This window comes from Manacus candei, unplaced genomic scaffold (genome assembly GCF_025592945.1).
Source record: "Manacus candei isolate 608988 ecotype Guabito, Panama unplaced genomic scaffold, ASM2559294v1 h1tg000037l, whole genome shotgun sequence".
Taxonomy (NCBI): Eukaryota; Metazoa; Chordata; class Aves; order Passeriformes; family Pipridae; genus Manacus; species Manacus candei.
In genome coordinates this window covers 13214098-13241122 of record NW_026138085.1, presented here as the reverse complement: position 1 = coordinate 13241122, position 27025 = coordinate 13214098, and the positions used below count along the sequence as shown (strand labels likewise).

At 54.6% G+C, this 27025-nt stretch overlaps 1 protein-coding gene across 2 annotated transcripts in view; it reads right to left on the bottom strand.

The window, feature by feature from the left end:
• The window catches only part of PDGFRB (platelet derived growth factor receptor beta), a 32511-nt gene extending 5685 nt beyond the window's left edge, over positions 1–26826 (bottom strand). Inside the window, exons 1-22 of one of the 2 annotated variants that reach the window (XM_051793848.1) lie at positions 26427–26826; positions 13385–13461; positions 11991–12287; positions 11284–11553; positions 10997–11124; positions 10503–10677; positions 9731–9923; positions 9408–9523; positions 8748–8874; positions 8389–8600; positions 7576–7670; positions 7184–7316; positions 6688–6792; positions 6469–6579; positions 5949–6102; positions 4464–4630; positions 4129–4247; positions 2932–3054; positions 1380–1491; positions 991–1090; positions 771–876; positions 57–295 (exon numbers count right to left, since the gene is read on the bottom strand). In XM_051793848.1, the coding sequence (XP_051649808.1) occupies positions 57–295; positions 771–876; positions 991–1090; positions 1380–1491; positions 2932–3054; positions 4129–4247; positions 4464–4630; positions 5949–6102; positions 6469–6579; positions 6688–6792; positions 7184–7316; positions 7576–7670; positions 8389–8600; positions 8748–8874; positions 9408–9523; positions 9731–9923; positions 10503–10677; positions 10997–11124; positions 11284–11553; positions 11991–12287; positions 13385–13433 (3131 nt within the window). In that variant the 5' untranslated portion in view covers positions 13434–13461; positions 26427–26826. Of the gene's footprint in view, positions 1–56; positions 296–770; positions 877–990; positions 1091–1379; positions 1492–2931; positions 3055–4128; positions 4248–4463; positions 4631–5948; positions 6103–6468; positions 6580–6687; positions 6793–7183; positions 7317–7575; positions 7671–8388; positions 8601–8747; positions 8875–9407; positions 9524–9730; positions 9924–10502; positions 10678–10996; positions 11125–11283; positions 11554–11990; positions 12288–13384; positions 13462–20962; positions 21049–26426 lie in introns of those variants that run through there. The other variant, XM_051793849.1, reaches the window with a different exon arrangement.
• Positions 26827–27025: the final 199 nt, after the last annotated feature.

Genomic DNA, 27025 nt, shown 5'->3' with positions numbered 1-27025 from the left:
CATTTCAGATTTGGGTAGTCAGGGGAAAGGATGACATTCAGAAGCAACGTTTTTACCTGGCCCGGCTGACGGAGGCCTCTTGAGGGAGCTCACAGATTGCCTCGGGTTTGGGGTCGGGAAGAGGGATGATATAGTCGTTCTCGCCCCCGTTCTGGTGCACGGCCGTGTAGAGGATGCTGCTGGGGGGGGAGCTGGCAGCCAGCCGGGCGTTGTTCAGCCCAGGAATTGTGGGTCTTGTGCGGACAACAGCGGGGTGGTCACTCTTCATGAACTCTTCATCCACCTGCTGGTACCTCTGCTCTCGCAGGGAAGGTTGACAGAGAAAGAGGGAAGGTCTTGTGAGTGTGGAAAATGCACTTGTGTTGTGTTTGCCTTCCCTGCCTGCCAGAGTGTTCTGAGAGGGGCTGGGTTCAGCTACTCTGATGCCACCAAAGATAGGTCCTGGACATTTCCTAAGGAGAGCTCGGTGGCACTACTTCACAGCTCCAAAATACCAAACATTTGGAGGCAGTTGATCTCCTGCCAGTTCTGATTTCCGCGGTTGCTGAGACACCAGCTGCCTGTTTGGTGGTGCTGGTTGTCTCAGCAATGTCCCCAGGATGCCCAAACCACCTTCACTGGCTGTTCCAACTAGTCACAGCACAATTCTCTGGCACTGCAGCACTGAACACTGGTCTCCAAAGCCTGAGTGAGGGCCCTCACCAAGGCAGCACTCTTCTCAGAGCACTGACCCTCTTCTGTGCCTCCAGCACAGGGTCCTTTGGACATACCTTTCTGTAGCAATCCACCAAGAGGTTTCCCATAAGCACCACGAGCTGTGAGAAGGATGGTCTGATCTCAAACTTCTCCTCCCAGCACTTCTGCATGATATCGTAGCTGATAAGAGGGAAAGGAGAGCACTGGTGAATTGGCAGGTGGGGAAAGCAGAGGCAGAAATGCTTCTGTAGTTTGTGTAGGGCAGGTCCAGGACAAACAAATTATGGCACTTACATTTCATCAGAGGCATGGGTGGGTTTGGACATCCTATAGCCACGTTTGATGGCGTTGTAGAACTGTTCATTCATAGGCAGTTCGGGGTATGGAGTCCCTCCTGGGTGTAAAGAGAGAGCAGAAAATCAGACTGGTGGATTGCCTGCCACCCTCATGCCAATATGCATTTTACACAAAAATTTCCTTCTTAATTTACCTTTTCTGTTTCATTGCACTTCCAAATGGCAATGTCAGCATGGGAAAGAAGGAGACAGGGAATGAAGTGCTACTCTGGCTAGTAAGGTTGGGACTTGGGGATTAGAAATTAGAAATTTTATTGTCTCTGTGAAGGGATCCTGCTAGCATGTTATCAGACCTACAGACACCGCCATGGTCTCCAGGGCACTTACCAAGAGTGAATATCTCCCAAAGGAGAATCCCAAAAGACCACACGTCACTCAGGGTGGTGTAGAGGTTGTTGAAGATGCTTTCTGGAGCCATCCACTTAAGGGGCAAGAAGGTCTGAGAGAGAATAAAAAATGAAACAAGAAGAGAGTCAGCCACATCTACAGCACTTATTCGAACAGGTAAGAGCCTGATAGCCAATTACAAGGAAAGAAGACCCTTCAGAGCTGCCTGTCAGCCCAACACATTTGTTGACATCTGCTGCCAGCAAGTTCTCAGAGGGACCAGTTGCCTCTTTCTTTGTGCAGAATGGACCCAGCAGGCAGGAGGAAAGGGTGGGTGTGTTACATCTATTTCCATCACAACCTGCCATGATTAATGCACACACGTCACCGTGTGCATTCCCAGCTCTTGAGGAGGCCACTGACTTGCACAACATGACCAAAGACTCCTGAAGAAAGTCCAGGCCTATCTGGATTTTGGAAGCCTGAGACCATGCTGGAGAGGACTAAGGGATAACTAAAAAAGAGTCAAAGGATATATCCAGCTTTTTTCTGTTCTTACTTACTCAGAGTGATACATAAAAAGAGACTTCACTTGACCAGCTTGTATGCAGCACTGGCTGTGCTGTTCCTGGGATTCGCTTGCACAATGAATACCAAAATAATCTCCAGGAAGGATTGCAAAGGGGCTCAGTTTCATTTCCCATTTTGGACAGTAAAGAAGCTGTGCTCAGGCTGGACCAAAAACCTCAGACCCTCTACAGGAGGGACTCCCTGCCCAGGCCCTGAGTGCCCGTCTGACAGCACATGCAAATGAGAGAAAGCACGAGAGAAGTTAAGTAGTTCACATATTAGATAGAGACTGGAGTTTAAGGGGCCTGGCTCTGCTCTCCACTCCCCCAGCCTCAGTTTCTCTGGGAATTACGTGGCCTGCTTTGCTTGGGGTTGCAGATTCCCAAATGCCTCAGGGCTGGAGTGGATGTGCTGTTGTTGAAGTCACAGGGGAGGTTCTGGAGAAGCTCAATTACAGCCCCATCTTCTCCTGCCTCAAAAGATTGGAGACAACTCTCTGGAAAGTAGCTGTTTGCAGGAAGACACTTCCTCCTACCCTGTGGTCTAGTGGTTAGAGCAGAATCCTGTGAACCTCTTCCCAGAGTGGCCAGTGACTCACTGCAGCCCTGAGACACTGTCTAACCTTGCTCTCCTCCTGCCTGCATCTCAGGACCACACTCAGTACCAGCAGGGAAGGGATGCAGCACTGCTGCCAGTGATGGGGACAGTGTACAGGGGACAATCCCTGTTTTTGCTGCTGCTGCTGCTCAGGTTCTTCTGTAAAGAGCCAGGAGATGTGGGCATGCACCTCTGCTATTCCACAGTGTGCAGAGCATGTGAGGTGCAGGATGGTTGGCTGTTGACACCATCTCCCAGGAGTCCTGCTCTGTCACCACCTCTGGGCAAAAGGATGGACAGGGGGACAGCTCACAGGGGGACTATGTAGCAGGTGACAGGCCCAGAGCTCAGGGAAGAAGGGGCTTGCATGGCTCCTGGTACTCACACTGCCTTTGGAGATATAGTTGGAATCCCTCATGATGTCCCTTGCCAGACCAAAGTCACAGATCTTCACCAGCTTCCCCTCACAGATGAGGACATTCCTGGCAGCCAGGTCCCGGTGCACACACTGCAGGGAGAGAGAGGGCACTGTCACTGTGAGGGGTAGGGGTCCCCAGACAGCTTGAGGAAGCAGTCCAGCTCCAGCATGAGCCCATTCCTGAGGCTGTGGGCACAGGAGTCACCTCACGTAATTTCAGGCATCTCCTCCACCTCTAGGGACAATCATGGTTCAACCACTAGCAGAGCTACCACATTTTCACTGCTTGCCTGGACTGCTGCCCCCATGACAGCAACAGACACACAGATCTGGCAAGGGGAATCTGAACAAGACAGCAGAGAGGGAATTGCCAGGGACTGACCAAGCAAGGGGGCTTGGTTGGCTGGCAAGGAGGGGATGTCTTCATGTCTGTTTGGATAATCCAACCCAGCAGTCTGAAGACATCAGTTACACCAGCCTAGCTTGTGCCTCCTGGTATGGCACTATGTTGGAAGTTTCTGTATGAACAGTCCCGAGGTATGCTCCATGGGGGAGCACTGACTATGCTCTTTTAGGGATCAAACTGTCTGGCTGGAGGCAGAGCCAGGAATTTCTCTCCACATGTCATTGATGGCATTGATGCCTTCTCTTAGCCCTGCCCTGTGTGATGCTTCACCTGATCAAGCTGTATTACTGCCTGCCCTGGGCTAAGCCAGACCTTAGAGCTTAGTCCTCTATGGTGGCCTTATTTCCACTAAACAAGCACTTCTGATGAGTTCTGGGGTGCTCAGAGCATGTGGTGCAATAGGGTTGTCCAGTAAGAGTAGATAGTCTGCTGCAGAGTGCCTTGTACTGTAGCACAGGGAGATTATCACTGTTTGGTCATCCCAGTAAATAGGGATGATATAATGCCACAGCTGTGCTGAACATGGCTCGGGAGGAGCAGAGAGTCAGGGAATTTGAGGTCTGAAGCTCGATGTGAGCCAGGGCAAGCTGTCACGTGCAAATATAGTCATGCTGATCCCCAGGGCTGTGTTTCCAAAGGAAGTGGTCAGCAGCTCTTCAATTGCATGGCCAGTTCTCCCAGGAGGAGTTTGGCATGGACAGAGGGACAGCAAGCAGAGCTGACCACAGCAGGCACCACAGACCAGCCAGCATACATACATTTTTGGAAGCCAGGAACTCCATCCCATTGGCCACCTGGAAGCTGAAGCCCACCAAGTCCATGTAGCTGAGGAGCGGAGACTCGTTTATCAGTGTCACCCGGTCTGTCCTTTCAGGAGCTGGAGAGCAAGCAGAGATGGATGTTGTTGTTACCCAGCACACTGGTGGGTCTCCTGCCAGTGTAAGGACACACTGGGGATTGCTTTGCCTCCAGCAATGAAGGGGCAGAGCCAGGAGCTCTCATTTGTGAGGGCGTCTGCCACCACTACTGGACTAATCCCAGAGGTATCCAGCACCCAAAGCACCTCTCCCTCCGGCTGTGGCCAAGCTGTTACCTGAGGGGGAATAGCTGTCCAGCTCATACGGGGTGCCATAGTTAGAGGACTCGATGTCAGCATACTTGACTTCACCCTTCATGTCAGACATGGGCACATAGTCCAGGGAGTCATCCTTGCTCATGTCCATGTAGCCCCCATCACTCTCGACAGACATGGAGAGGTGACTGTGTGGGGAAGCAAAGAGGCTGTTTAGATCCAGAGAAGAGGAGGAGACACAAGGGATGGGGGCAATGATCTGTGAGCCCTCAACCCCAGCACCCAAATGCCCCACACAGGAGGGAAAGAAGTATGGATGCAAAGATGTTGCAAATGGCACTGGAGAACTCCTACCACCTAACACACAGTCTCCTCAGTGCTGGCCTTAAACAGCCCTGTGGTATTCCCCTGAGGGTCTCCAGATGTCCTTGCCCACAGGCTGAACCTTCTCATGCTCACCTTCCCTGATGGACCATAGCCTTGGCTCAGCACAAGAGTTTGGCACTGGGTAGGGCAGGAAAGTGAACCAGGGCCACACAGGTCCACAGGTGCCCTCAGGGCAGGAGGGTGGGCAGGCAAAACCCTCCACCTTGTCCGTGCACATTCCCAGGCTGGCCAGGACTGCATGGAGAAGGCTGACCTGAGTCAACAGGATATAACCCTCTGTCCACATCTAAATCTTCTCAGTTTGGATCAGCACCTCTCCCACGGCTGAGCAACAACTGCATCTGGGAAGCAGCACTTTGAGGCCTTCCAGATGCAGGGGCTGGATAAGGGAAACCTGCAGCATGGCCAGAGCTGTGGGGCACATCCCCACAGGCAGGGGGGACTGTGCTTAGTGCTCAGGAGGATCTCAGCTGCCTTCAAGCAGGAAAGGCAGGGGGGAGCTGTAACACTGCTCTGTTTTACTATTGTTTTGGCGTGTTGGAAGGAAATGCTGCTTTCTAACTTCCCATGGGACTATTTCTCTGCGCTGTTTGTGCCTGCACCCCTTACAGCTGGCAACCAGATGAAGGACCCTTTCTTTGTGGCTCCTCTTGTGCAACTGCCCTCCTTCTAACACTTCTCTCTTGGGTTCGGTAGCAGCACAAACTGCCCTGAAAATGCAGAGTAGAGGTCTTCAATGATTAAGACATGCTGGAAAACCCTGTGTCTCTGTACTCAATGCGTAGCTATAGCTATGCCAATAAAGTTAATGGTGCGAGGGAATATTCCCAACTGGCATGGAGCAGGCAGCATGTGTGCTAGAAAACTCAGACTCCAGGACACACAGTTTGCCTCTGCTAACTGCCCTCTGCCAGGAGCTGCTTGGAGGTGGCTGGTTAGCACGTGAGCTGGTCTGACAAGGCAACAGAGCAGCCAGCTGTGTCCCAGTGCTGGCACAGTGTGGATTTCACTGGTCTGGAGGAAATGTAGGTATCCTTCCTGGTAGTGGCAGCCTCCCTCATTTATGGGATCAAGGTAGGGTAGGCACCAGGGCAGAGGAGGTTGCTGCTTTGCAGGTACCTGTGCACATGGTCCTCCTTAGGGGTGTTCCCATACAGCTCTGCCTCTCGCCGTGCCTTCTCTCCATAGGACTGCAGGAAGGTGTGCTTGTTGCGGTGCAGGTAGTCCACCAGGTCCCCATAGCGGCAGTACTCGGTGATGATATAGATGGGTCCTGGAGGGAGGGAGAAAGCACCAGTGTCAGCCCTGCTTTGGCCACCACAGCAGTGAATTTCATCCCACAGGGACATTACCAGAGTGCAGAATGCCTAGGCAGGGCCAGGGGGAAATGCCACCTTTCTGGTACTGAGTATTTTTGGCCTTTGAAGTTTGTGTATGTGGAGGGAGGTGGGGGTTAACTGACACATACCTTCTCAGTTTCAGGTTGGAAGAAAGGCATTTGGAGCCCCACAAGGCTTTCTTAGGGGAAGGGTGAATCATTATGAACCAGAAAACAGGAATTACTCTGTCTGAGGGCAGTTCTCCTCAACACAGCCCAGGACAGCAGGAAAAGGAGACAGGGTGCTCAGGGTTCATCTACCTCCTTTGGTGCAGGCCCCCAGCAAGTTGACAATGTTGAGGTGAGGTCCCAGGTGGCTCATGATCTTCAGCTCAGACATGAGGGCTTGTTTCTCGCTGCTCCGGGCTGTGGCTGTTGGGTAGAGCTGGTGTGAGCGGCAGGGCGAGGAGGGAAGTGCATGGCACGGTTTGGCCTTGTGGCTCTTGGATGGGGGAAAGGGATGGTGGGGGGACAACTCACACTTGAGCATTTTGACTGCCACCTTCATGGTGGACTGTGAATGGCTCAGGCCATGGGCTGTTGCCTCCACCACGCGACCGAAGGCACCAGAGCCGAGAGTACGTCCTGCAAGGAAACAGCACGGAGATGAAGGTGGCAGTGGTTCTCAAGGAGAGGTGAAGAGAGGAGCTTGGAAAAGACAAGGCCCCTCTCTGAAACCACACCAGTTTTGCTGCAGTTTGTCCTGGTGGGCATGGACATGGCCATGAGCTGTGATGGGGCTGTTTTCCATAACTACCAGCTGCAAGAAAGGGTAGCCAGTGTTGCATGCCTAAGTGGGCAGCTGGCCTCCCACCATGGTCCCAGATGGTCCCCCTGTTCAAGGATCACATCATATCTCCAGGGATCTCTGTGTCTATTCTGGGTTGGTCTGTTTTGGAGATCACAAATCAAAACTTATCACCCCCAGACAGTCAGGGCCCCAGGGGTCCATCAGTGGGACCTGCAGAGCCTTTACCTAACACCAGCTTGTCCCTGGGCACCTCCCAGGTGGAGTCGTAAGGGAGCTGCATGGGATCCACATAGATGTACTCGTGCCCATCGGAGCTGACTGACTCAATCACCTTCCAGCGGATTTCATAACGAGGTTTCTGGAAAAGGGAGCAAAGGGAAAAGAGACACCTGAGAGGCTGAGGGTCAGAGAAGCCATGGGGGATGTCGGTGGGCTTTGTTAGGGAATGTTTGATCCCTGCAGCCATTGCCTCATTTCCCATGTAGTCTGGAGATGCCAGGGGCATGCAGGCACTGATGGAAGCCCATGGCCTCTGGCATGGCTGGGACATCATCAAGGCCAATCACCCTAACATGGGGGTACCACTGTGTCAGCCTGGGAACACTCTCTTCTTTTACCTTCTGCCACAGGACAATCAGGATGATGAGGGAGATGACAGTGAGGACCAGCAAGGCCAGGATGACAGAGATGATGACCACCTTGAATGGCAAGGCTACAATGGAAACAGGGACAGCAGTCAGACTCCTCTATTCCTGCATGTTCTGGGGAAAGGAGGGGACAGCAACACAGAGGTGTCCCCACACCCTTCGCCTTCCTTCCCTCTGGTCACTGCCCCCCTTCTGCTACATTCTTTCCCCCAAGGTCTTGACCCTGAGCTCTCCTCTGTGTGGGGACTGTCTCTGTCCTCTCCTCCTGGGCAGACTTGCCCAGCATTTCCAGGTCCAGCCCCCCAGGGATGATGGAGCCATAGGTTGTTACCACCTGTTGAAGGGCCTGCTGCAGGAGGGGTTTGGCCATGGGAGGGTGTAAGGAGCTAGAGGGGCTGGTTTGCCTGGGAGAGAGCTGGCAGCCCTGGGACCGGGCTTAGACCATCCTTCCTCATATTTGGGATGTTCAGCATACAGATGTTCAAGTCCCTGGCACCATCTAGTGACTTGTGGGCTAATAACAAGACACCTAGGACCTGCTCAGGTCTGTTGTCTTGCCTCCCTGGAGAGATGACCCTGCCAATGGTGGGAAGAGGATGTCCATGGCCAGTGGACATAAGGGCTCCAGACTTCCCCTGGAACAACCTTTTCTGGTCAACCCAAAGGAGGCTTCATTTTGGTCAGAAACACCCAGGTTTTCTGCCTCTGAGGGCTGCAGTCCTGGCTCCCAGCACCTCCAGGTTGGAGCCACAGAGAGAAAAGCCCACCTCCCTCAGCCCTCACCGTGTGGGACCAGAGTGATGTCCTGGGAGTTGGTGCCCAGGAAGTTCTGCACGGTGCACCTCAGGAGCATGGGCTCGTCCACCCTGTGCAGCTGCAGGGTGCTGTTCACGCGGAAGACCTGCCGCTCCGCGTGGTACGTGGCGTTGGTCTGCAGCCCGATCTCGGCAGACTCGTTCCCCAGCAGCCGGGTGGGCTGGCCCTTGGTGCTGCACCTGGTCCAGGGGAGGATAAAAGGCACCTGAGAGGCAGCTGGGACCACGCCCAGGTGTGAGGCCAGCAGGATACAAGTAAGTAATAGTCTGTTATTCTAATAAATGCAAGAATCCAGCTGTTCCCTTGGGATCCGTCGCTCCACTCACCATTTGATGTCGCTGCAAGCAGACCAGCTGATCTCTGGCTGGGGCATGCCTTCAGCAGAGCATGTCACAGTCTGCTCCCCACTGCTGGCACTGCTGTTCTCCTTGAGATCCACCACTTTGGCTGGTACTGAAACCAAAAGACAGTGGTGGGAATTAATCCTCCTTTCTGACTGCAGGATGAAAGGGCAAAGTGATTCTACTAGGGAATGCATCCCTACCATAGCCTAGGGATGAGGCAGGACTCATCACATCAATTGTGGTTTATTTTTGAAAGCTAACAGCAAAAAGAGAAAGTTTTGAGGGGGTTGTGGAGGAGATCTGCCCCATCTAGCTTGCTTGGAAAGCATAGGTGAGTGTGAGGAAAGTCCTGGACATCAGAGCTGTGCAATCATCTCTGCATCTACTGCCTTGGGCCAGGGCATGAAGGTCAAGCTGTTGATGTCTATGCTATCTCCCTGTCCTCCTTGCCCTGGACAAAGTGTGAGATATTTCAAATGAGCATGTTTCTTGCTGGAATGCTCTTACTTTAACCAAAACCACTTTGGAGCTGTAGCCAGAGGAATAAGGGCTTCAGCCTGAGGGTTCTGCAGCAAAGGACGGTGCCACCACCTGAGATTGCTCCCACACTCCTCAGCCCGGCATCTCCATGCCAGTCCTCACCATTTATCTGCAGATGGAAGGACAGCTCCTGCTCATCATCCTCATTGAAAGCCCGGATGGTGTAAAATCCTCCTTCTTCCTGCTTCACCCGCACCAGCACCAGAGCCGTCTGGTACCTGGGGGAGACACAGTCCCGGAGTGATGGGTGTGGGAAGGTACCTGGGACTGATAATGCTTGGAGGCAACCAGTTCCCACCCACCTGAGGCGTGCTCGAAATCCACCCATGGAAAAGCATTCAACCACTGTGTCCAACCAGCAGTTTGGAGGTTACTTTGTGAAATATCCCCTCCCTGCACCCTGGTGAGAAATTATGGGCTCCAACCTGGTTTCTGAGAGGTTCCTGCTGGTGATGGTGAACTCACTGCTGCTCTCCATGGTCAATGTCTTGTTGTTCTTCAGCCACACAATGCTTGGTTGGGGATAGGCCTCCACCTCCACCTGGATGGTATGGCTCTTGTGGACCTCGGTGTACACCATGCTGGGCAGGTGGGTGTGGAAACGCACAAAGCCACGCTCTGAGAGGGGGCAAAAGGGATAAGGGGGATCAGATCGAGAAATAAACCCCTCTCCATTCTTTTGGACAAACATGGATCTGGAACAAAACTCTCTGAACACCCAGAAGTGGTGGGGCAGCTCCAGATCCATCCCTCGAGGCTTCAGGCTTGTGTCTGAGGGGAGTGTGGTTGCAGAGCCACACTGGAGCAGAGGTGCTCACAGGGCAGCAGCATGTGGGTGTTGCCTTGGGAGATAAAAGGGATGGGGCAGGTTCCCTCAAATTACACAAAAGAGGACAGATGCAGATGGGAGGTGACAATATGTCTTCACATTACCTTGGCACTGTGCAGTGCAGAAGAACTCTTACCCATACCCTCAAGTGCCTTAAAGGGTCACAAAAGCCATGATGGGAGATTCGGGATGTTTTGAAGCCAAGAAGTGGGCAGGGGTGACATGGGGTGAGGATTTGCTCTTTGCCATGGTTACTTAGAGCAGAGGTGGGGAGGGAAGAGTGTGCAGAGAGGAGAGGGGGTCACTGGGGCACCCTGCCTGGACGCCCACATGGTTTCCTGGCTTTGGGTGCCTGGGCAGCAACGCACCGATCACTTGGACTGTGATGTCTTTCCGGTCTGTTTTCTCATGGTAGCCCTCGGAGACATTGCAGACATAGGTCCCACTGTCCTCCAGCTCTGCATTCTGGATGATGAGGATGGAGCGGATCTCGTGGGTGGATCCGGGCAGGAAGTCGGTCACCGGCTCCACAGCCTTCCCTGCCTGCACAATGGGACAGGAGACATGGTCTGAGGAGTGAAGAGCATGTTCTGCCACTGGAGCTATAAAGCTGGGCTGACAGGGAGGGATCAGGAAGGGGTAGAGTACCCCAGTCTGGCTGCCACAGGGACAGCGAACATGCACAGATGAGAGGCCATTGAGACAGCCTCAATCCAAGGATATCCCCATCAAACCTCCCTACGCAGCAGTAGCATCATCCCACATGGGGATTCTGCCATGAGATATTGATGAGTGATTGCCATGGGACATCTGGGCAAAGGCTGGAGCTGCTGCCTGGATCCTGTGGGTCTGGAGCACTCACTTGCTTGCGGGGATAGTCCCAGTTGAAGTTGACCAGCTCGTTGCCGCTCACGGTGCACAGCACGGTGACATTTTCTCCCTGACGCACTATGGTCTGCACTGCGCTGATGGAGACGTTCACAGACGACACTGTGGGAAAGGTGGAAGAAAGACAGGACTAAATCCAGCCTCCAAACTGATCAGGGCCATCACTGAGGAGGCGGAGGGAGAGTTTTGGTGTCCCCTGCCATCGGGCTGAAGGAACAGCCACAGCAGGCACACAGCTGTGCTAAGACAATGGCAGCCCACCCTGGATCCTGTAGACGTAGAAGGTGTCTGAATCCACCTCCTGGTCATCCACAAATGTCCGGCAGAAATAGGTCTTATCCTCAAAGAAGCCTTTAAATCCTTGTTGTGGATCATAAGCAGCTGGGATGGGGTTCTCCACCTTCTTCTCATAGAGGGTCACCTGCATCCGTGGGTTGGTCACACGGCATGGGATGACAGCCTCTGTGTAGCCCGTGATGAAGATGAAAACCTCTTCAGAGGTGACTGCGGGGAGGAAGACTAGGGAGGGATCTGTGGGAGAGAGGGAATACTGGTTACAGAAACCTGCCTGAAGTTTAACCAGGACTGCTCTCTGCTCCTCCTGGAATGTTCCAAAACAGGGCCTTGTCTCCACACTAGTGGGATGCTTCTTCCCATACACCCCATGGCAAAGTACACCTGTATGCTGTGGGCTTGTCAAACCTCTCCTGAAAGGGTGAGAGAGACCCAGAACCACCTTTGTCCCCCACCACTTGTCCCAGCACACCACACATGGGTCTCTCCAAGAGCTGGCATACCAGAGCCATGCCACAGCTGGAAAGACCTGCCATAAGGGCTCTCCTGCAATTGGAGGAGGGATTTTGGAGGCCAGGTGCTTGGACACAGAATAAGACAATAATTCAAAACCCTCTTTCTCCTGGTTGCTAAACCCTGTGGAAATGCAGAGACACGGGTGTGCTGTTCCCTACCTGGAACGTAGATGTACAGGGATTTCCTCTCCGCCGGCTCTGGAGCCTGCTCAGGGCTGTAGGTGCACGTGTACTCCCCGGTGTGATGGCCTGTCACGTTCGTGAGGGTGAGGTTGCTGACAAAGACACCATCCCTGTGCTCCAGTGAGGCAGAGAGGGGCTGACCCTCCCGTTCCCAGACCAGCGCTCCGTCCCCGTAGCACAAGAGGGAGAAGGTGCTGTGGAGGCCGAGTTCAAGTTGAGTGTCTGTGGGTTCAATGTGCAGCCTGCTGCCCCCAGACGTCACCTCCAGCAGACCTGAGAGAGGAGGGAGATGAGACCAAATTGGATTCCTCTGAAATCCAAGCAGAAGGAAGCTGGAGCACCACCTCATGCCAATGTAATTGCTTTGTTGTGTCGGCCTTTACACTGAAAAATAACCTTCCTGGATTTGTCCTCCTTGGCATTGTCATCACTGACAAACCCATGCCCTCCTCAGAAATGTCCAGCCAGCCTAGACCTTCATTCCTTGTACCTCCTGCAACACTTATCAGAGAACAAATAAGACGTGACAAGGTTTAGCAGTGTTCAAAGTAGCCCATGTTGTCTGTGGCAATGCTGGGTGGAGGACCTCCCATTTTATGCTTTAACTAGTCTGCCTTCATCCAACCTTTCTGCAAGGTAACTGCGCCCTCAGTGCCACCCAGTGCTGCTGTCCAGTGTCATCAGGATGGCTCAGGAGGGACTTGGGGCAGTGTTAAGCTGGGGCGTTGAACAGAGTCAGGGAGGCAGCCATGCTCTGATGCTGGGTGTTGGACCAGCCCAAGGAGCATCCTTGATGAGGACAAAACTGGAAATGGGTGGGACCTGGGCCTCCCACACATATTTCTCACATTTTTGGCTTTTATACATCTTATGATCTGGTCTACATGGCCCAGGGAGATGACAGTCTATACGATCATATTGCTGACCCCAAAATGAGCCTGTCTCTCTAAAAGCAGAGATATGCACCTCTCAGATGCACCCTCAAAGGTTTGGGAAGGCCATGCATTTAGTAGGCAAGGATGAGAGGAGGAGAGGAGGCAATTCCCTGCACTGATAGCTGCCTCTCCACAGGGACAGTGTCAGACAGGACACAGAGCAGGCTGAAACAATGTCAGTTTACAAGAGAGTGAAAAAGGAATGAAAGCAAAACCTTGCAGGAAATCCTTTGGAAGCAATAGAGCAGGCAAGGTCTTCCTGAATGGCTCCCTGTGTCTCTCCCAGCTTCCTTGCTTCACCCTTTGTCTAGATGTCCCAGTGCGACTGGGACATGTGCTCCTCCCTGGTGTCCCCATGGGTGGGCAGAACAGCTGCCAGGGGACAGCCCCAGGGATCCCCTGATCCTGCACACCCTCCCCAGCCACAGCACTCACCAGTGAGGATGAGGAGCCAGAGACCTGTGTTTGGAGCAGGGCACAGCATGGTGGGGTCCAGGCTTGGTGGCTGAATCCTGTCAAGAACAAAGTGGGATGAGCACAGCACTCAGCAGAGGAGGGGTCCCTCAGCCATCCCTGAGCCCACACCCAAGCCCTGGGCTCCCTTCTCCACCTCAGAAACCTCCCATCTCTTTCCAGTTTTCAGCCTTTCCCTCCTGTCAGGGTGGTTGGTTGGTTGGTTCCCCCTCACACTGGATCTCCACAAGGAGCAGTTTCTAAGGCATCTCCCTCTGGTAAACAGGGATTTTGCTGGAGGCTCCAGCAGTTGTGTCAATTTTTGCTCATCTCTGCTGGAAATGCCGCTCTCCCCCCTTCCTCCCTCCCTCTGCTCTATCACTTGCCTTTTTTTCCCTTAGTTTTTCTTCCTTCAGTCCCACTGAGATAAAACTTGCTAGAAAACAGATCCCACTCCAACCCTCCCACATTGTTTGCTCCTTCCAATGAAATAAAGGAAGCCTTGTTAAAACATGACAAGCCTGAAGAAACCCCACAAAAAATTAGTTTATTGTATTTAACTTTTAAATTTATACATTTAAGAGAATATTTAAGATATTTAATTTTTTGTTAAAAATCCTTTAAATCACAATTTCTCAAGGAATCTTTTCCACAGAGATTTTTTCAGCCCTTCCTGGTGCAAACCAAGAGCCCAGAAGAGACGAGGCCAGATTTCCCTAAAAGCAGGAGTCTGTCCCCTGTGTACTGGGGTGTTGGGTAACCCTCCTTTTCATGCCTGCAGGGGTGGCGATGAGTATTTCTGAAAAGCAAAATGAACACACCAACAAGGGGAAGAGCGAGGGGAAAGGCTTCCTCTGTGCCTGGGCAAAGCTGGGGGGAAATGAGTTCAGTGGTCCTGAACTTGGGGACGCTCCTGCACGGAGCTGAACTTCACGGCTCAGCCGCGCTGCAACTCAGGGCTGAGCTCCTGCCCTGCCCCTGGGAGGACACACCCCGAGGAGAAGCCCCCTGCGGTACCAGCACTGCCCTGGGGAGCCGCTCACCAGGCTCGAGGATGGTTCAGTGGCAACCTGAACTCGCTGACCTGGCCCCAGGCACCGTCTCTTACTGAGCTCTCTGCAGCCTCTTGGCCCTGGAGTGGCCTCCCGGTCTGCTTGATGTTAAGGAGGAAATGGTTTTTAAATGACGTGCGTTTGTCAGATGTTTTTATTATTCTCTTGCTTTGGCTCAACAAAAGTCTGATCTTACCAGCAAATCCTTCCAGGTCTCCAGCTTATTCAGCAACTTCCCTCTCTCCCCCCCCCTGCCCCGCCAGAAAACCCCTCCATGACTCTCTGCATTTGCCAGAGGGGATAAGAGCACTTAGGGGAAGAGCTGGGGGTGGGTAGGATGAAAGGACCGAGGTGAAATTTAGGTTGTAAATGAATGTGACCTCCCTGCACCCACCCTCAGAGAGCACCAAGCTGCAGTAGAGAGAAGAATAGACAACCTAATCTCTGCCCCCAAGGCACTGAAGAACAATTACCTTCGTTTTCCAATTCTCCCTTACAGAGGTGTGTGATTCATCCATTATTCAACGTTCAAGGTTGTAAGGACAACTGTGATCCTCTCCTTTCACCCCTCCCTGCCTGCATGCACAAGCCAGGTGGTGTATTCACCTCCCCAACCTCCAAATACCTTCCTGTAAGCAGCTAAGATCTTCCCAAGCCCATGCCCAGCGTTTAGCTGCCTGTCCAGCTTCATGGCTGCCACTTACTCCTGTTGCAGTCGAGATCTTGTCTTCCTCTTCCCACAAAGACAGGTCCCTCACTCCACCAGTCGAGATCTTGTCTTCCTCTTCCCACAAAGACAGGTCCAGTCCCTCCACCAGTGATCTCTGCAGGATCACTGATGGGGTAAACCCCTGCCCTGCCGGCGCTGGCGAGCCGGGCACGGGTGTGCGCTGGTCCTGGACTGGCAGGGGTGTTGCTCCAGTGAGCAGTGAGAGCCCCACAGCCTCCGCCTGCCGCCTCTGGCCGCCTCCGCTGTGTTCATAGCTGGTTTTAATAAAGCTGCAGCTTTTGCAGAAAGGCATTTCTCTTGGAGATGCTTCCCAAGCAGAGTGGGAGGGTGGCAACGTCTCGCAGAGAGTGGTGACCTCTCCCTTGTTTTTCTGCTCCGGCCAGGGCTAGAGACTCGGAGACTCTGAGCTCTGCCAGCCCTGCAGGACGCGCGGGGAGACTGCCTTGCAGAAGGGAGAAGCCTTTCTCACCCTGTTACGGGGACACATGTGCTTGCACTTGTGAGTGCACGCAGGCATTTCACAAGGGATGCAAATGCACCCAAGCTCACTGCCAGCCTGGAGAGCACTTGTTTCTCTCCTCAATCCCAGCTTTTGTTCTCAGCAGGAACTGTAAGTGCCACTATGAGTGCCAGACAAGGAGGGGCAACCCCACTCAGTGATCCAAAAGCAGACATTATCCCACCCAGGGACCCAAACACAAGTACCTACACAATGCTCAGCTGCCTTGAATGGTCTCCTCCCACCCCAATAGGTTAGCAGGGTGCCACGGACCCCCAGACATGCTTCCCACATGCCAGGACCTGAGTATTTTCAAGCCCTGGGACCATTTGCCTCCACCCATCCTGGCACAGTCCTGGAGGCCAGGGAGCTCCCACAGCAATGCCGTATCCAGTACCCTTCACTCCGCCCTGCAGCTCTGCAGCAGCCTCCCCCCTTGCTGCCACCGAGGTGATGTCCCACCTCTCCATCCCCACCTTATACCCCTCACCATCCTCCCGTCCCTTGCCAGCACAGGTACAGACCTTCTCTACGCCCCTCTCTGTCTCTGTGATTTGAGGTTAAGCCGGTCCTGGTCAGGCAGGGGAGGGAGCTTTTCTCTTGAGCTGCACTGTTTATTATTCTAAAGGAGGAATTTGGCTGGGAGAGGAGACAGGAGGTCGGCTGGCTCGCAGGGCAGCCGGGCTGGCTGGGTGACACAGCCCCACACCACGTCCAGCCCCACATGCCTGTGGGGTGGCTGTGCTCCCCTGGGGACTCAGGTCCCAGGGGCCAGGCTGGGGCTCGGCCGGGGGCTGTGGGGAGCGCCAGCTCCCCCACAACCAGCACAGCGTGTCCCTGCTTGCACCCACACTGCTGCCCAGTGAGGCCAGAGCTGGGCACCGCCGAGAGGGTTTGGAGACACAGATACAGGCAATTGTCCCTGCTCGGTGATACAGACACTGTCCTTATCTCCCCTCTGTAATCACACCAGCCTGGCCGCACGTGTGGTCACAGGAATGCACCCAGCGGCCGCTCCTCCCCCGGACATCCAGAGCGGAGAGTGGAGTTTGCAGCTGAGAGGAAGAGATCAGAGACAACCCCGGGGCCGCCGGCTTTCCCAGCCCACCGCTGCGCTGGCAAAGGAAAGTGTCCCATGGCTGGCTGGGGCCAGACACTGTTGGAAGCGTGTTCGAGCATCTCTAGCCTCGTACTCCAGCAGTGGTTTCATGGGGCAGTGGAATAAGTGGGGTCACCCTGACATCCCTGAGCAGCAGCAGCAGAAAGCACCCTGGGCTCTGATGGCCTGGGATCCCACAGACAGGACACAGGCAAGAGGGCCAGAGCAGAGGTCAAACAGCACGGCCAGAGCCACGGCTGCGCCAGGACCGGGATTCAAGTCTCATGATTCCCCATCTCATGACTTCACAGCTTCTCCAGAGCAGCCCGCTCCCATTTCTCCTGCATCCCAAATCTGATGACAGCTGAGCTTTCTCCTCCGCCTCCTCTCCCACTCCCTCGCTCGTGTGGATGGGGGCTGATGCCTCTGTGGCTGATGAACTTGGACAGGAATTTCTGCAGCAGGAGCAGGGCTATGCCCAGGGCTTTTGATACAAGGAAGAGCAGTATCCAGCCTCTGCTGGGGATGGTACCACCTTTGTCTGAGGAGGACCTTTCCCTCAGTCACCTCTGCTACTCCTTGCACCTCACAGTGCATCACCAAACCTTATTGATTTATTAATGTTCCCCCATGCCAAACCTCTCTCTTTAAGGATTCTAGTAAGCCGAAGATGCCTTTGCTAATGCCCAAAATATGTTATGTGGGCTCAGTCTTGACTATTCTTGGGTAACAAGGCAAGAATTTCCTCTGACTTTGCTTTGCATGCCGTGCCACACCTCCGAGCCCTCTTCCCTCTGTGCTTGCTCCCAGCATGTGTACAGTACAGGGCTCCTGGCAGATCATTTCAGCACATGTGGCAGCCATTGCTGGCATGGGCATCACATGGCACTGCCTGTCCCCAAGCATGGATCGTGTGGGACAGGGTCATTTCCAGCCCTGCAAATACCTTAAACCACAGGAGATCTACACAGAGGAACATCCACACCAAGGATGCCCTCTCAGTCCTCTGCCATCCTCCCCAGCATGCCTAGACCAGGTTTCTTGCCTCTCCACAACCAGTGTCCTGTGCAGAACCACTGGGAAGGTCCCAGAAGCACCTCTAGAGCTGTGGGAGCTGGGAACCAGCCTGCAGAGCTGGTGGACAAGGAAGAGATAGCTCAGCATGCTGGGGACCAGGAAAGCAGCCACAGCTGCTGTGACAGCCACCTTGCAAGGAGCTCTGGTCCCTACAGACCATCGATCACCAGAAAGGGGGTGTGCTGTCAGCTGGAAATCAGGGTGCACAGCCCCCTGTCAGAAAATCCTATTTGCATTTCCAGGGGCAATTCCCGCACATATTGTCCCACATTGCTCTTCTTCCTATCTATGCTCTCCTTGCTCTCCTCCCCACTCCTGTGACACAGGGCAGAGGTGCTGGGTGCCGGCCCTGCCCATGAGGGCATCTCATCTGGCAGCAGCACGACCACGAAGCAGTGGAGAGGCAAAGTCAGGCCTCTCACACAGCCGCCAATCCTTTCTCTTCCTCTGAATTTCTATTTGTAGCCCCTTTTCTTGCAGGGCTGTGCTTCCAGGCGCTCCCACAATGCTCAATGGTCCCACCATCCTGCCAAACAGGCAAGGGACATCTGGTGCAAATTAGCGGGAAGTCAAATACACTTTATTTCTTCTTTGTCTCAGCGCATCTGAGTCATTAAGTGAGATCATGGGTGCCCGTATGTAATGAAAAATTCCCCCTATGGATCCCGTGATCAATGCCCCTCAAAGCAAGGGAGCAAAGGCTTCTCCTGGCAGGGGGAAGGGGACATCACCCCCTGCTTTTGAAGGCAAAAACCTCCCCGAGCAAAGGCTGGTGACCCCTGAAACCCAAGCCTTGCTTGTCCAGCAGTGAAACTCCTTGGCTTGTCCTGTTTTCCTCTGCCACCCTCCCTCCAGCCTCTGTGACTGCTTCTTTCCCACCCTTTAATCTAAATAAAACCGAGTGGTTGTTTTTTTTTTCCCCTTGGCTGGAGTTGTCTGGAGTTGCAACATCTCTCCTCTGGGGTCCCTCGGCTCCCATGACACCGTGTTTACTCACAGGCCAGATTATCATCACAGAGCCCTTTTTCTTTTTCCCAGCAAATGCCTAGAATTAGGCAGGGCACACACATGGGGAGCCTGTCATCCCAAGGCCCATAAAGGGCTGCTGATAAAACGCAGAAGTAGGAAATCTGAAACCAGACTGAGGAGCAGCTGGGCTGGGGAGTCCCCATGTCCCACATACCATCCCTGCCCTGGGGGCAAAATCCTCCTCACCTGGTCACGTGCCAGTGCCAAGGGAGACCTGAGGCTTTACCCAAACACTGGGGGAACCAAGGGATGCTGGGAGCCCTGGGTACCTGTTTGCAGTGTGCTGGATCTGTGGGTCTGTTTCAGTCAGGGAAAGCTGAGGTTCTGCAGGCACTCACAGGCAGGGTCACTAATGCCAGAACACTCCAAGTGGTTTTGTGAGACTCTGAAGATGTGACTGAAGCCACAGCCCTGGTATGAACCAAGCTCTCTAGAGGACGGGCAAAGCAGGGGCAGAAGCCACCTCTGGGGCAATACAAGCCCAGGGACACTGTGACCACAGTTGGGGATGGCTCTTCTGCCTGCCTCTGCAGCAGGGAGTGGGGCTGGCACAACCAAAGGCCCTGCCCAGGACTCCAGGTACTGGTCCCCAGCCTTGGTACCACCTGGAGGAGGTGGTTGTGTGGTTGTGAGGGTCCTGCAGCAGATGGCAGGGCCTGAGCTGGCACAGCAGCTTCCTCCAGGCCAGCCTGCCACGGGCTATCACAGGCTTTGACAGCATCTGACAGAAAGCTGAAAATGAGGTCCATGACCTCAAAGCACAGGGGGAGGCTGCTGGGGAGGATGACAAGTCCACCCTGAGCCTCAGCAGGGTGACTCAGCAGCCCGGGGGTCAACCATGTGAGGAATGGGGTGGGGTGGCGAGCCCCATGCAGCCCTGTTTGACCATGGCCATCCTCCCTCTCCAAATGAGGGGGGACCAAAATGTCCACATACACAATTCAGCAAATCTCCAGCCGTGGGCTCTCCACAACACGTCGTCGCTGTGAGGAGCCGGCACAGGGGGACGTGGGACCAGGGCAAGCCCTGCACTCTCAACCCAATCCCCTCTGCTTTCCCCCTCTGCTTTAAGCCCATGGGAGACAGAGGAAACGAGTGACCCATTTAGTGCAAGTTCAGAATAAAAAGAAACATCTGTTTGGAGAGGTGCCAGTGTTATAAATAATCCCCCAGCCCCGAGTGATGGTATTCGTGGCCCTTTCGGCTGCGCATGCTCCCCCGCTTCCGCTGCCGGAGGAAAGGCCAGACCCCAGGGGCTGCTCCCTGGAGCCTGCAAGCTTGGCCTGGACTGTGGGAAAACCCTGGGTGAGGACCAGGGCTCACCTGGGACTGGGGAAGGAGAGATGGGGGTGTTGGGAGGAACGGCTGCCACGTGCCAGGCAATGCCTGCCTGCCCCTTGCTGCACACTCCGCTTCTCGCCCTGGTCAAATCCTGCCCGCCTTGCTCTCCCTAGGGCAGGCAGTGGGTGCCAGGGCCATGGTGGTGCTGGGACTGGCTCATGGTGGTACTGGGAGTGGTCTGTGGTGGTGCTGGGGGCTGGCCAGCATTTTGGAGCACAGCCCTAAGTCTGTCATTGCGCACGGCTGGGGGTGCTCATGCCGGGTGTGGGGAGCAGGGCTTTGTGCAGCCTCAGGGCTCACCCCTTGCAGTGTGATGACCCACTGGGGGAGGCACAGATGTGCCCCTTGGGAGCATTTAAGCCCTTCCCAATGCTCTTCTCCAGCAGGATGTTCAACAGAGCCCAGATAGGGCTGTCTATGACCATCCCCTAACTTTGCCATTGCCCCTGACAGCAAAGACATTTTTGGGAGAACACACCATGCTGCTTCATGAGCATGTGAGCAATGTGAATTATGAACGTGGCTGCAGGGCACCCAAACTGCAGGCCAGAACCCACACAGCTCCTGCATCGCTTCACTGCTGGCCCCCCCAAGCCTGGGAGCTGGCTGGCAGCAGTGACTCAAAGAGTTCTCTGATCCCTCCACCCCCAGACTGGCATATTCAGGGGTCCCAGCTCCTGGGCGTGTGGGATTGGATGGGAGTTGCCTATCTGAGCAGAGCCCATCTGCTCACCTGCTGCTTTTCCCCACCCAAGTGGAGAATGGGAGAAGCAGGGAATATGGGACCAAGGTCAGGTACCATCTTGGCTGCTAATCCCATGTCCTGGCACCCACAGGGCCTTCCTCACTCTTGTTCCATGGCTGCCAGAAAGCTGTGTTTGCCTTCCTGTAGTGATTCAAGGGAAGCACTCTCCTAAGGTACGAACAGGGAGAAAAACAGTCTTCAGCAGTTGGCATCTCCATCATTTGCTCATGGCTGCTGGTCAAGGGTGGCTGCTATGGTGGGGTCAGGGCTGGAGCCAAAGGTCCCAGATGGCTCTAATTAACGACTAATCAGCTGGGATGGGAGGCAGGATGAGAAAAGGAGCCATCCCGAGTCTTAGTAGGATGTAAGGGCTTTGCCAAGCCCCAGGAGTGGGGAGGGTGTTGTGGTCTTACCAGCCCCACATACCAGCAAAGAACAAGCAACCTGATCCTCTTGTGAACACTTCCCTGAGACTTGGATCTGTGGAGGAGGGGGAGGAGGAGATAATCTCCGTGGATGCATTGGCTCTTCTCAGCTTCCTGTGAGGGACCCGAGCTTAATTGCTTGGTTATGGGGTTTTAGGCTCTCGTGGCTGGGATTAGGCATTCGCCAGCTCTGTGGTCAGGGCACTTTTTGCCTATCTGCTGGATCCAGAGAGGAGCCTGGCACTGTGGCCAGGGTGGGAGCGGATGGGGGCTGCTAGATCTGGGCATGAAGGGCAAAGGCCGCTTTCAGAGAGGGGGCTGTTTATTTGGCCCTGTTACTTCTGGATTTCTAAGAGGGAACAAAATGCAACTTCTGGTGCAGCTCTTGGTGCTATGGGCTGATCCTGCCCCCTCCTCCATAGGCTTACATGTGGGGCAGGAAGACCTGGATGGTGGCACTTGGCACCAGGACTGCAGAAATGGATCACCTCTTCCTACATTCTCTGGCCAGGCAGCATGAGCCGTGCTTGCTAACCTGCTTGCAGGGTCCTTTATAACCTCTCCTCTCAGTCACGGAGCAGAAATCAGTTCCCATCTGCACCCATGCTCTGCAATCAGCCCCTACTATGCCCAAAGCCCGACAGAACCTCCAGAGGAGAAGCAGAGGCAGGACTTGGCATCAGCAGCTGCCAGCACCCCCTGCCCTCCCCTGAGCCCAGCTTTAAAATGGGCACCAACTCCTGCTCCTGAATCAGACCATATTCTCTCAAACAGCTCCCAGGCTGGAGAAGGAAACTTGGCAGCTGCCTGCAGGGAGAGAGGAGGGGACCCCTCTCATGGTGCTGGCAGCCCTTGGCCCCAAGGAAAGCAGTGTTTCTATTCTGCCACCATTGCTTGGCAAAGGCTGAAACCGAGGTGACTTCCAGTTTGGGAGTGAGAATGAGCTTGCAGAGCACAGGGCTCGAAATGGTGCATTTTCTGCTGGCAGCGGTTCAGAGAAACCCACAAGCAAACATATTTTTTTGTATAAATAAGACAGTGTGTCTCGCCAGTTAAAGCAATTCAAACATGAATGTAGCAATTTAATTGGTGCCAATTGCTGTGTCTCAGTAGCATTAAGATTTCAGTCACAGACTCTTTCGCATGGTAGATGGGCCGGATGGGGGAAGGCAGAGGGACCAGCAGGATGGGGCTGAGGGGAAGACTGGCCCACCTCCTGCTGCTTCAGGAGCCTTGTCCCCCTGAGCAGCCCTGTGCTGCCCATGGGGACCATTCCATAGCAGGGAGAGGGTGCCTGCTTCTCTATCTGTCTCATGGTTTGCAGCCCAGCGTTTGACAGCCCGCACAGCACCCTGATACATCCCTGCACTATCCAACCCTTCCCTGCTCCAGCTCCTGCACACCACAGCCTCCTGCCAGCCCCATCACACACTGGCTCTTGCTGAGCCCGGGGATGGGTGTTAGTGGAGCTCTGGATGTGCCCCTGCAGGCATGACCTGCAGAGGATGAATCCATCCACGGGTGCAGGACAGATACCACACACTACACCACTCTGGCTGTCCTGGCACCAGCCTTTCTGTGGGAGTTTTGTGAGCTCCTGCTCCCTGAAAAGGCTCTGCACACCACTGTCCTCTGGCTCCGCACGTCAGTGGTTGCAAGGCAAGAGTACAAGCACAGATCAGGGCATGCCACAGCCTGTTGTGCACCCAGGGATGATGGAAAAGCAGGGTGTGAGGGGCAGCACGTCACTGTATGGCTTGTGTTGCCAGGCTAGGGGATGATGGACCCATGGGACCCCCTTGCTCAGCACATGACCCATCCCAGCACCTCTCTGTACATCCCCAGCACGTGTCCCTGTCCCTGTCACAGCTGGGTCTGCTCTGTGTCCCCTGTGGTGCCAGGAACATGCTGCCCTTCCAGGAGGAGGTGTCCCAGTGGGAGAGGAACAGGACAGAGGTGTGCTTGGCTTGGGCACCCTAATTAGGCAACAGGGAAAAGGAGGAGGGGAAACAACCACCCCTAAAACAAGCCTCGTTATGTCCAATTTGTGTGGTGAAGCGGAAGGAGCTCCCTGGAGCTGGTCCAGCCCCTCAGGAAACAATACCCAGTCTATACCCTCCCCTTGAAGCTCCTCTCCAGGAGATTTCTTTCCTTTGGTTAAAGTACAAACAAACAAACTCCAAGAAGTGTTCAGTTCCAATCCTCCCTCGCAGGGATAGGATACATCCAGCCAACCCCAAGCCCTCATGGTCCCTAGCTCCTTCCAGCTCTGGGCCAAAGGCAGCCCCAGCTGCCAGCGCCAGTGGCTGTGTTCCCATGGGGTTTGGCCACCACACAGCTCCTCTGCTCCCTGCCCTTTGCCACTCCAACCCGGGAAGATGCTTTGCTGGAGCCTGTCCCTATGGACACCGTTGCAATCCCATCCCACTTCAGCACGGCATCAAACACTGGGACCAGAGGAACTTTGGGGACCAGGCACAGAAGTCCCTGCCCAGACCCTCAGGCAGCAGTCAGTCATTCAGGCAATGCCACAGCCAGCCATCGTGGCCTCTTCTTGCACAGCATCACTCCTGCAGCTAGGGAGCATTTCTTAACCTCAGCCTTCCTCTGGTGCTCACTAAGACATTCCTGTCTTGCCCTAGTCCTCAGTGCTCTCCTCTCCCTACCAGTGTTGTTCTGAACGCCTTGGAAATCCTGTCACAGACCCATCAAAAATGAGGCTGAAAGACATCATGGGGTCATTGTCCTGTTACAGTGCCCACATCTTCCCACCCAGAGCTTTGCCTGACATGTCCTTTGAGATCTGTCAGGCTGAAGGAAGCCAGCCTCGTGTCTTTAAGCCTACAAACATTTCCCCTAAAATCTCTTTTCTCTCTGTGGTGACCTTTCCTGTGCATGAAGACTATGTGTTACCTCCCCACAACACCCAGTGAGCAACAGGCCCCATCAACCCATCTCCCGGTCCTCTGCAGCCTCTTCTGAGCTTCTCATCACCCTCCTTGCTCTCCCCGAGCTTTTCCACTCCACATCCATCCCTGCTGAAGTGCTCAGCGTCACTTGCTGGGGAGGACCTGCCCCTCCACCCTGCCTGTTTGAGCTGCCTCTAGCCATGCACCTTTCCACACATCCCTTGGGAAGAGCTGTGGGATTCCTGCCACAATGCTGCAATCTGGTTTGTGTCCACTATAGACTTCCTGATTGGTGCCAGACTCCACCGGGAGCTCTTGGAATGCCCCTGTGCTCCAGTGCACACTGGCTGCCCACTCAGCTTGGTTCCAGCCCATGGTTCAGAGCCCTGCAGGACCCCACAGGATATGCCCAGGACTTTGGACAATAAGCCATGGCTAACTTCTCCGACTGCAGTGTTGCAGCTGTCTGTGCCTGTGTTCACACTCCATTCATGGGCACCCCAAACCCCCAGTCCTGTGTAGGGATGTGGGAGACGAGCTGAGAGTCCTTCAGCAAGGACTCTCCATGCTCTTGAGCTGGCTTAAGGGAGAGAGAAAAGTCCTTTGCATGCTGCAAGTGGGTTGCTGTGACTTTGTGATTCTTTAAAACACTGACCTCTCTTGATGCATCGACTGATTCGAGGGTGTTTCCTGGGTTCAGGGACACTGCTTGGGGTTGGTGACTGCTATAAAAGCCATAACACACCCGAGCCTGGGTGACATCCATGTCAAAGAATGACTTCAGACCCTGCCCAGGGCTGGCTGCCAGCTGGGGTGGCTGCCTGGTGGCTCCCCATCCAAGCCAACCTGGCACTTGCACTCTACCAGGCAGAGCTGTGTCTTTGGCACTGGCACCAGCTGCCCAAATGAAACTTGCCTCTTTTCTGAGCATGGAGTGCACAGGCACCTTGTCCTGCAGGGTGCTGAGGGGGAAATGACCGTCCAACCCACTTCTTGATGGCCCCTGGGGACACTGGGTCTCGACATTGCTAGTCCTCCTTCAGACGGGAGACCCTCTGAAAAGATTTGGGGATGTGAAGCTTCTGCACAAGGCTTTGCACAGCGGACCAACTACTTCAAGCTTTAGTGTAAACTCCAGTCATTCTGAGGCAAGGATAGAGGAGCACAGCACCCCTTTCCACCACAAATTCTGCTTTGAATGACTCCCAGTTGGCAAGTGAGTTCAGGAGGCAGAAGCTCTGAGCCCACAGTGATCCCACTGTGAGCGTCAAAGCCTTACAGGTCATGCAAACCCCTGTTCCCAGGCTGTCAGAGCTGCATAGTTCAGCACAGCTTCAATCCAGACCAGCTCCATCCTGTTGGAGGTCCTCAGCTCCAGTGCTTTCAGGATAGCAGAGCTGTTGCCCACATCCATGCCTAGAAGGGTTTTACTAGGCTCTACCCCTCCAGTACCTGGCACACCAGGGCACAGACTCTCGGCAGGGCTTGCAGATGTCCCTCTCCACCTTGGCCTGGCCCTCAGGCACACAAGTCCTGCCATGGGAACAGACCAAGGTGGTGTGGTCCTTGGAGCACCCTGAATTCAGAGATAACCATGGGTGACACTGCTCTGCAGTGGGGCACACTCATGCCTCCAGAGGATGCCTCGCTGGAAGAGTCTGAGCAGCCTCTTCCCCACGCACACCCCAGCCCTCCCACAGTCACTGAGCAGGGAGAGCCAGGACAACCCCCTGATCCAGGGAGAAGCAGAGATCACCTGGGTCCCACTCCTGCTGCAGTGGAGTCTCCCCTTCCTGCCCTACAGCTGCAGCATCCCCTTGACTCCCCTCAGCCATCCCAGTCCAGGACATGGTGAGAGCTGATGGGATGGCTTTTGCCGTGGGATGCTGCAGAGCTCATCAGCTCTCTACCAAACACCACCTCCCCAGGGCTCGGCAGGGCCTTTTGGCGTGTCAGCCCCTTGCAGGAGAGCAAAGCCCCTTCCAGAGAGCAATTGTGTTGGGTCAGGGAGAGGGCCCATGGGGACTGTACCAGCTCCCATGCAAGGTTTCCCATCCGGAGAGCCGGAGCTGAGCGGGAAGGTGAGATGGCACCCGGGTGGGCGACACGGGAGCTTACCTTGGGCAGGGTCCCACGGGTCGAGTGCCTGTGCCGTACGTCCCACGGGCACTGGCTGCCCCGAAATTCCTTGGTCTCCTCCTCTGCACTCTCTATCTGCTGCCTGCTGAGGTTCTCCCTGCCCTCCCAGCCTTCCCCAGCTGGCAAGGCTTTTCCACTTAAAGGCGAAAGAGAGGGAAAGAAAGAAGTGAAGTGGAGGGGAGGAGGGGAAAAAAAAAAAAGAAAATAAAATCAAAAGGAGAGGCGAGGCTGTGCCAGGGCTGGGCTGCAGCCAAGCCCCTGCTCTGCTCCTCTAGTGCATTTCAGCAGTGCCCTGGGCAGCCCCAGCCCAGCTGGGAGGGGGTCCATCCGCCTCGGACCTGAGTGTGGAGCAAATCCCTGGGCCGAGGGATGTGCACGCGTGTGTGTGTGCGTGTATAAATAAAAGAGACCTCGGGAGGAGGAGAAGGGGGGAGGCTGCCTCACCAATGAGGAGCGGAGCTCCTCCGACTTCCTCCCTCCACCCTCTGTGGGGACCCTTTGCAGAGCAGAACTCGAGATTAACGCCCGGCGGACGAGTGTGATGGGTGAAAAAAAAAAGCTTTTAAAGGGAGGAGAAG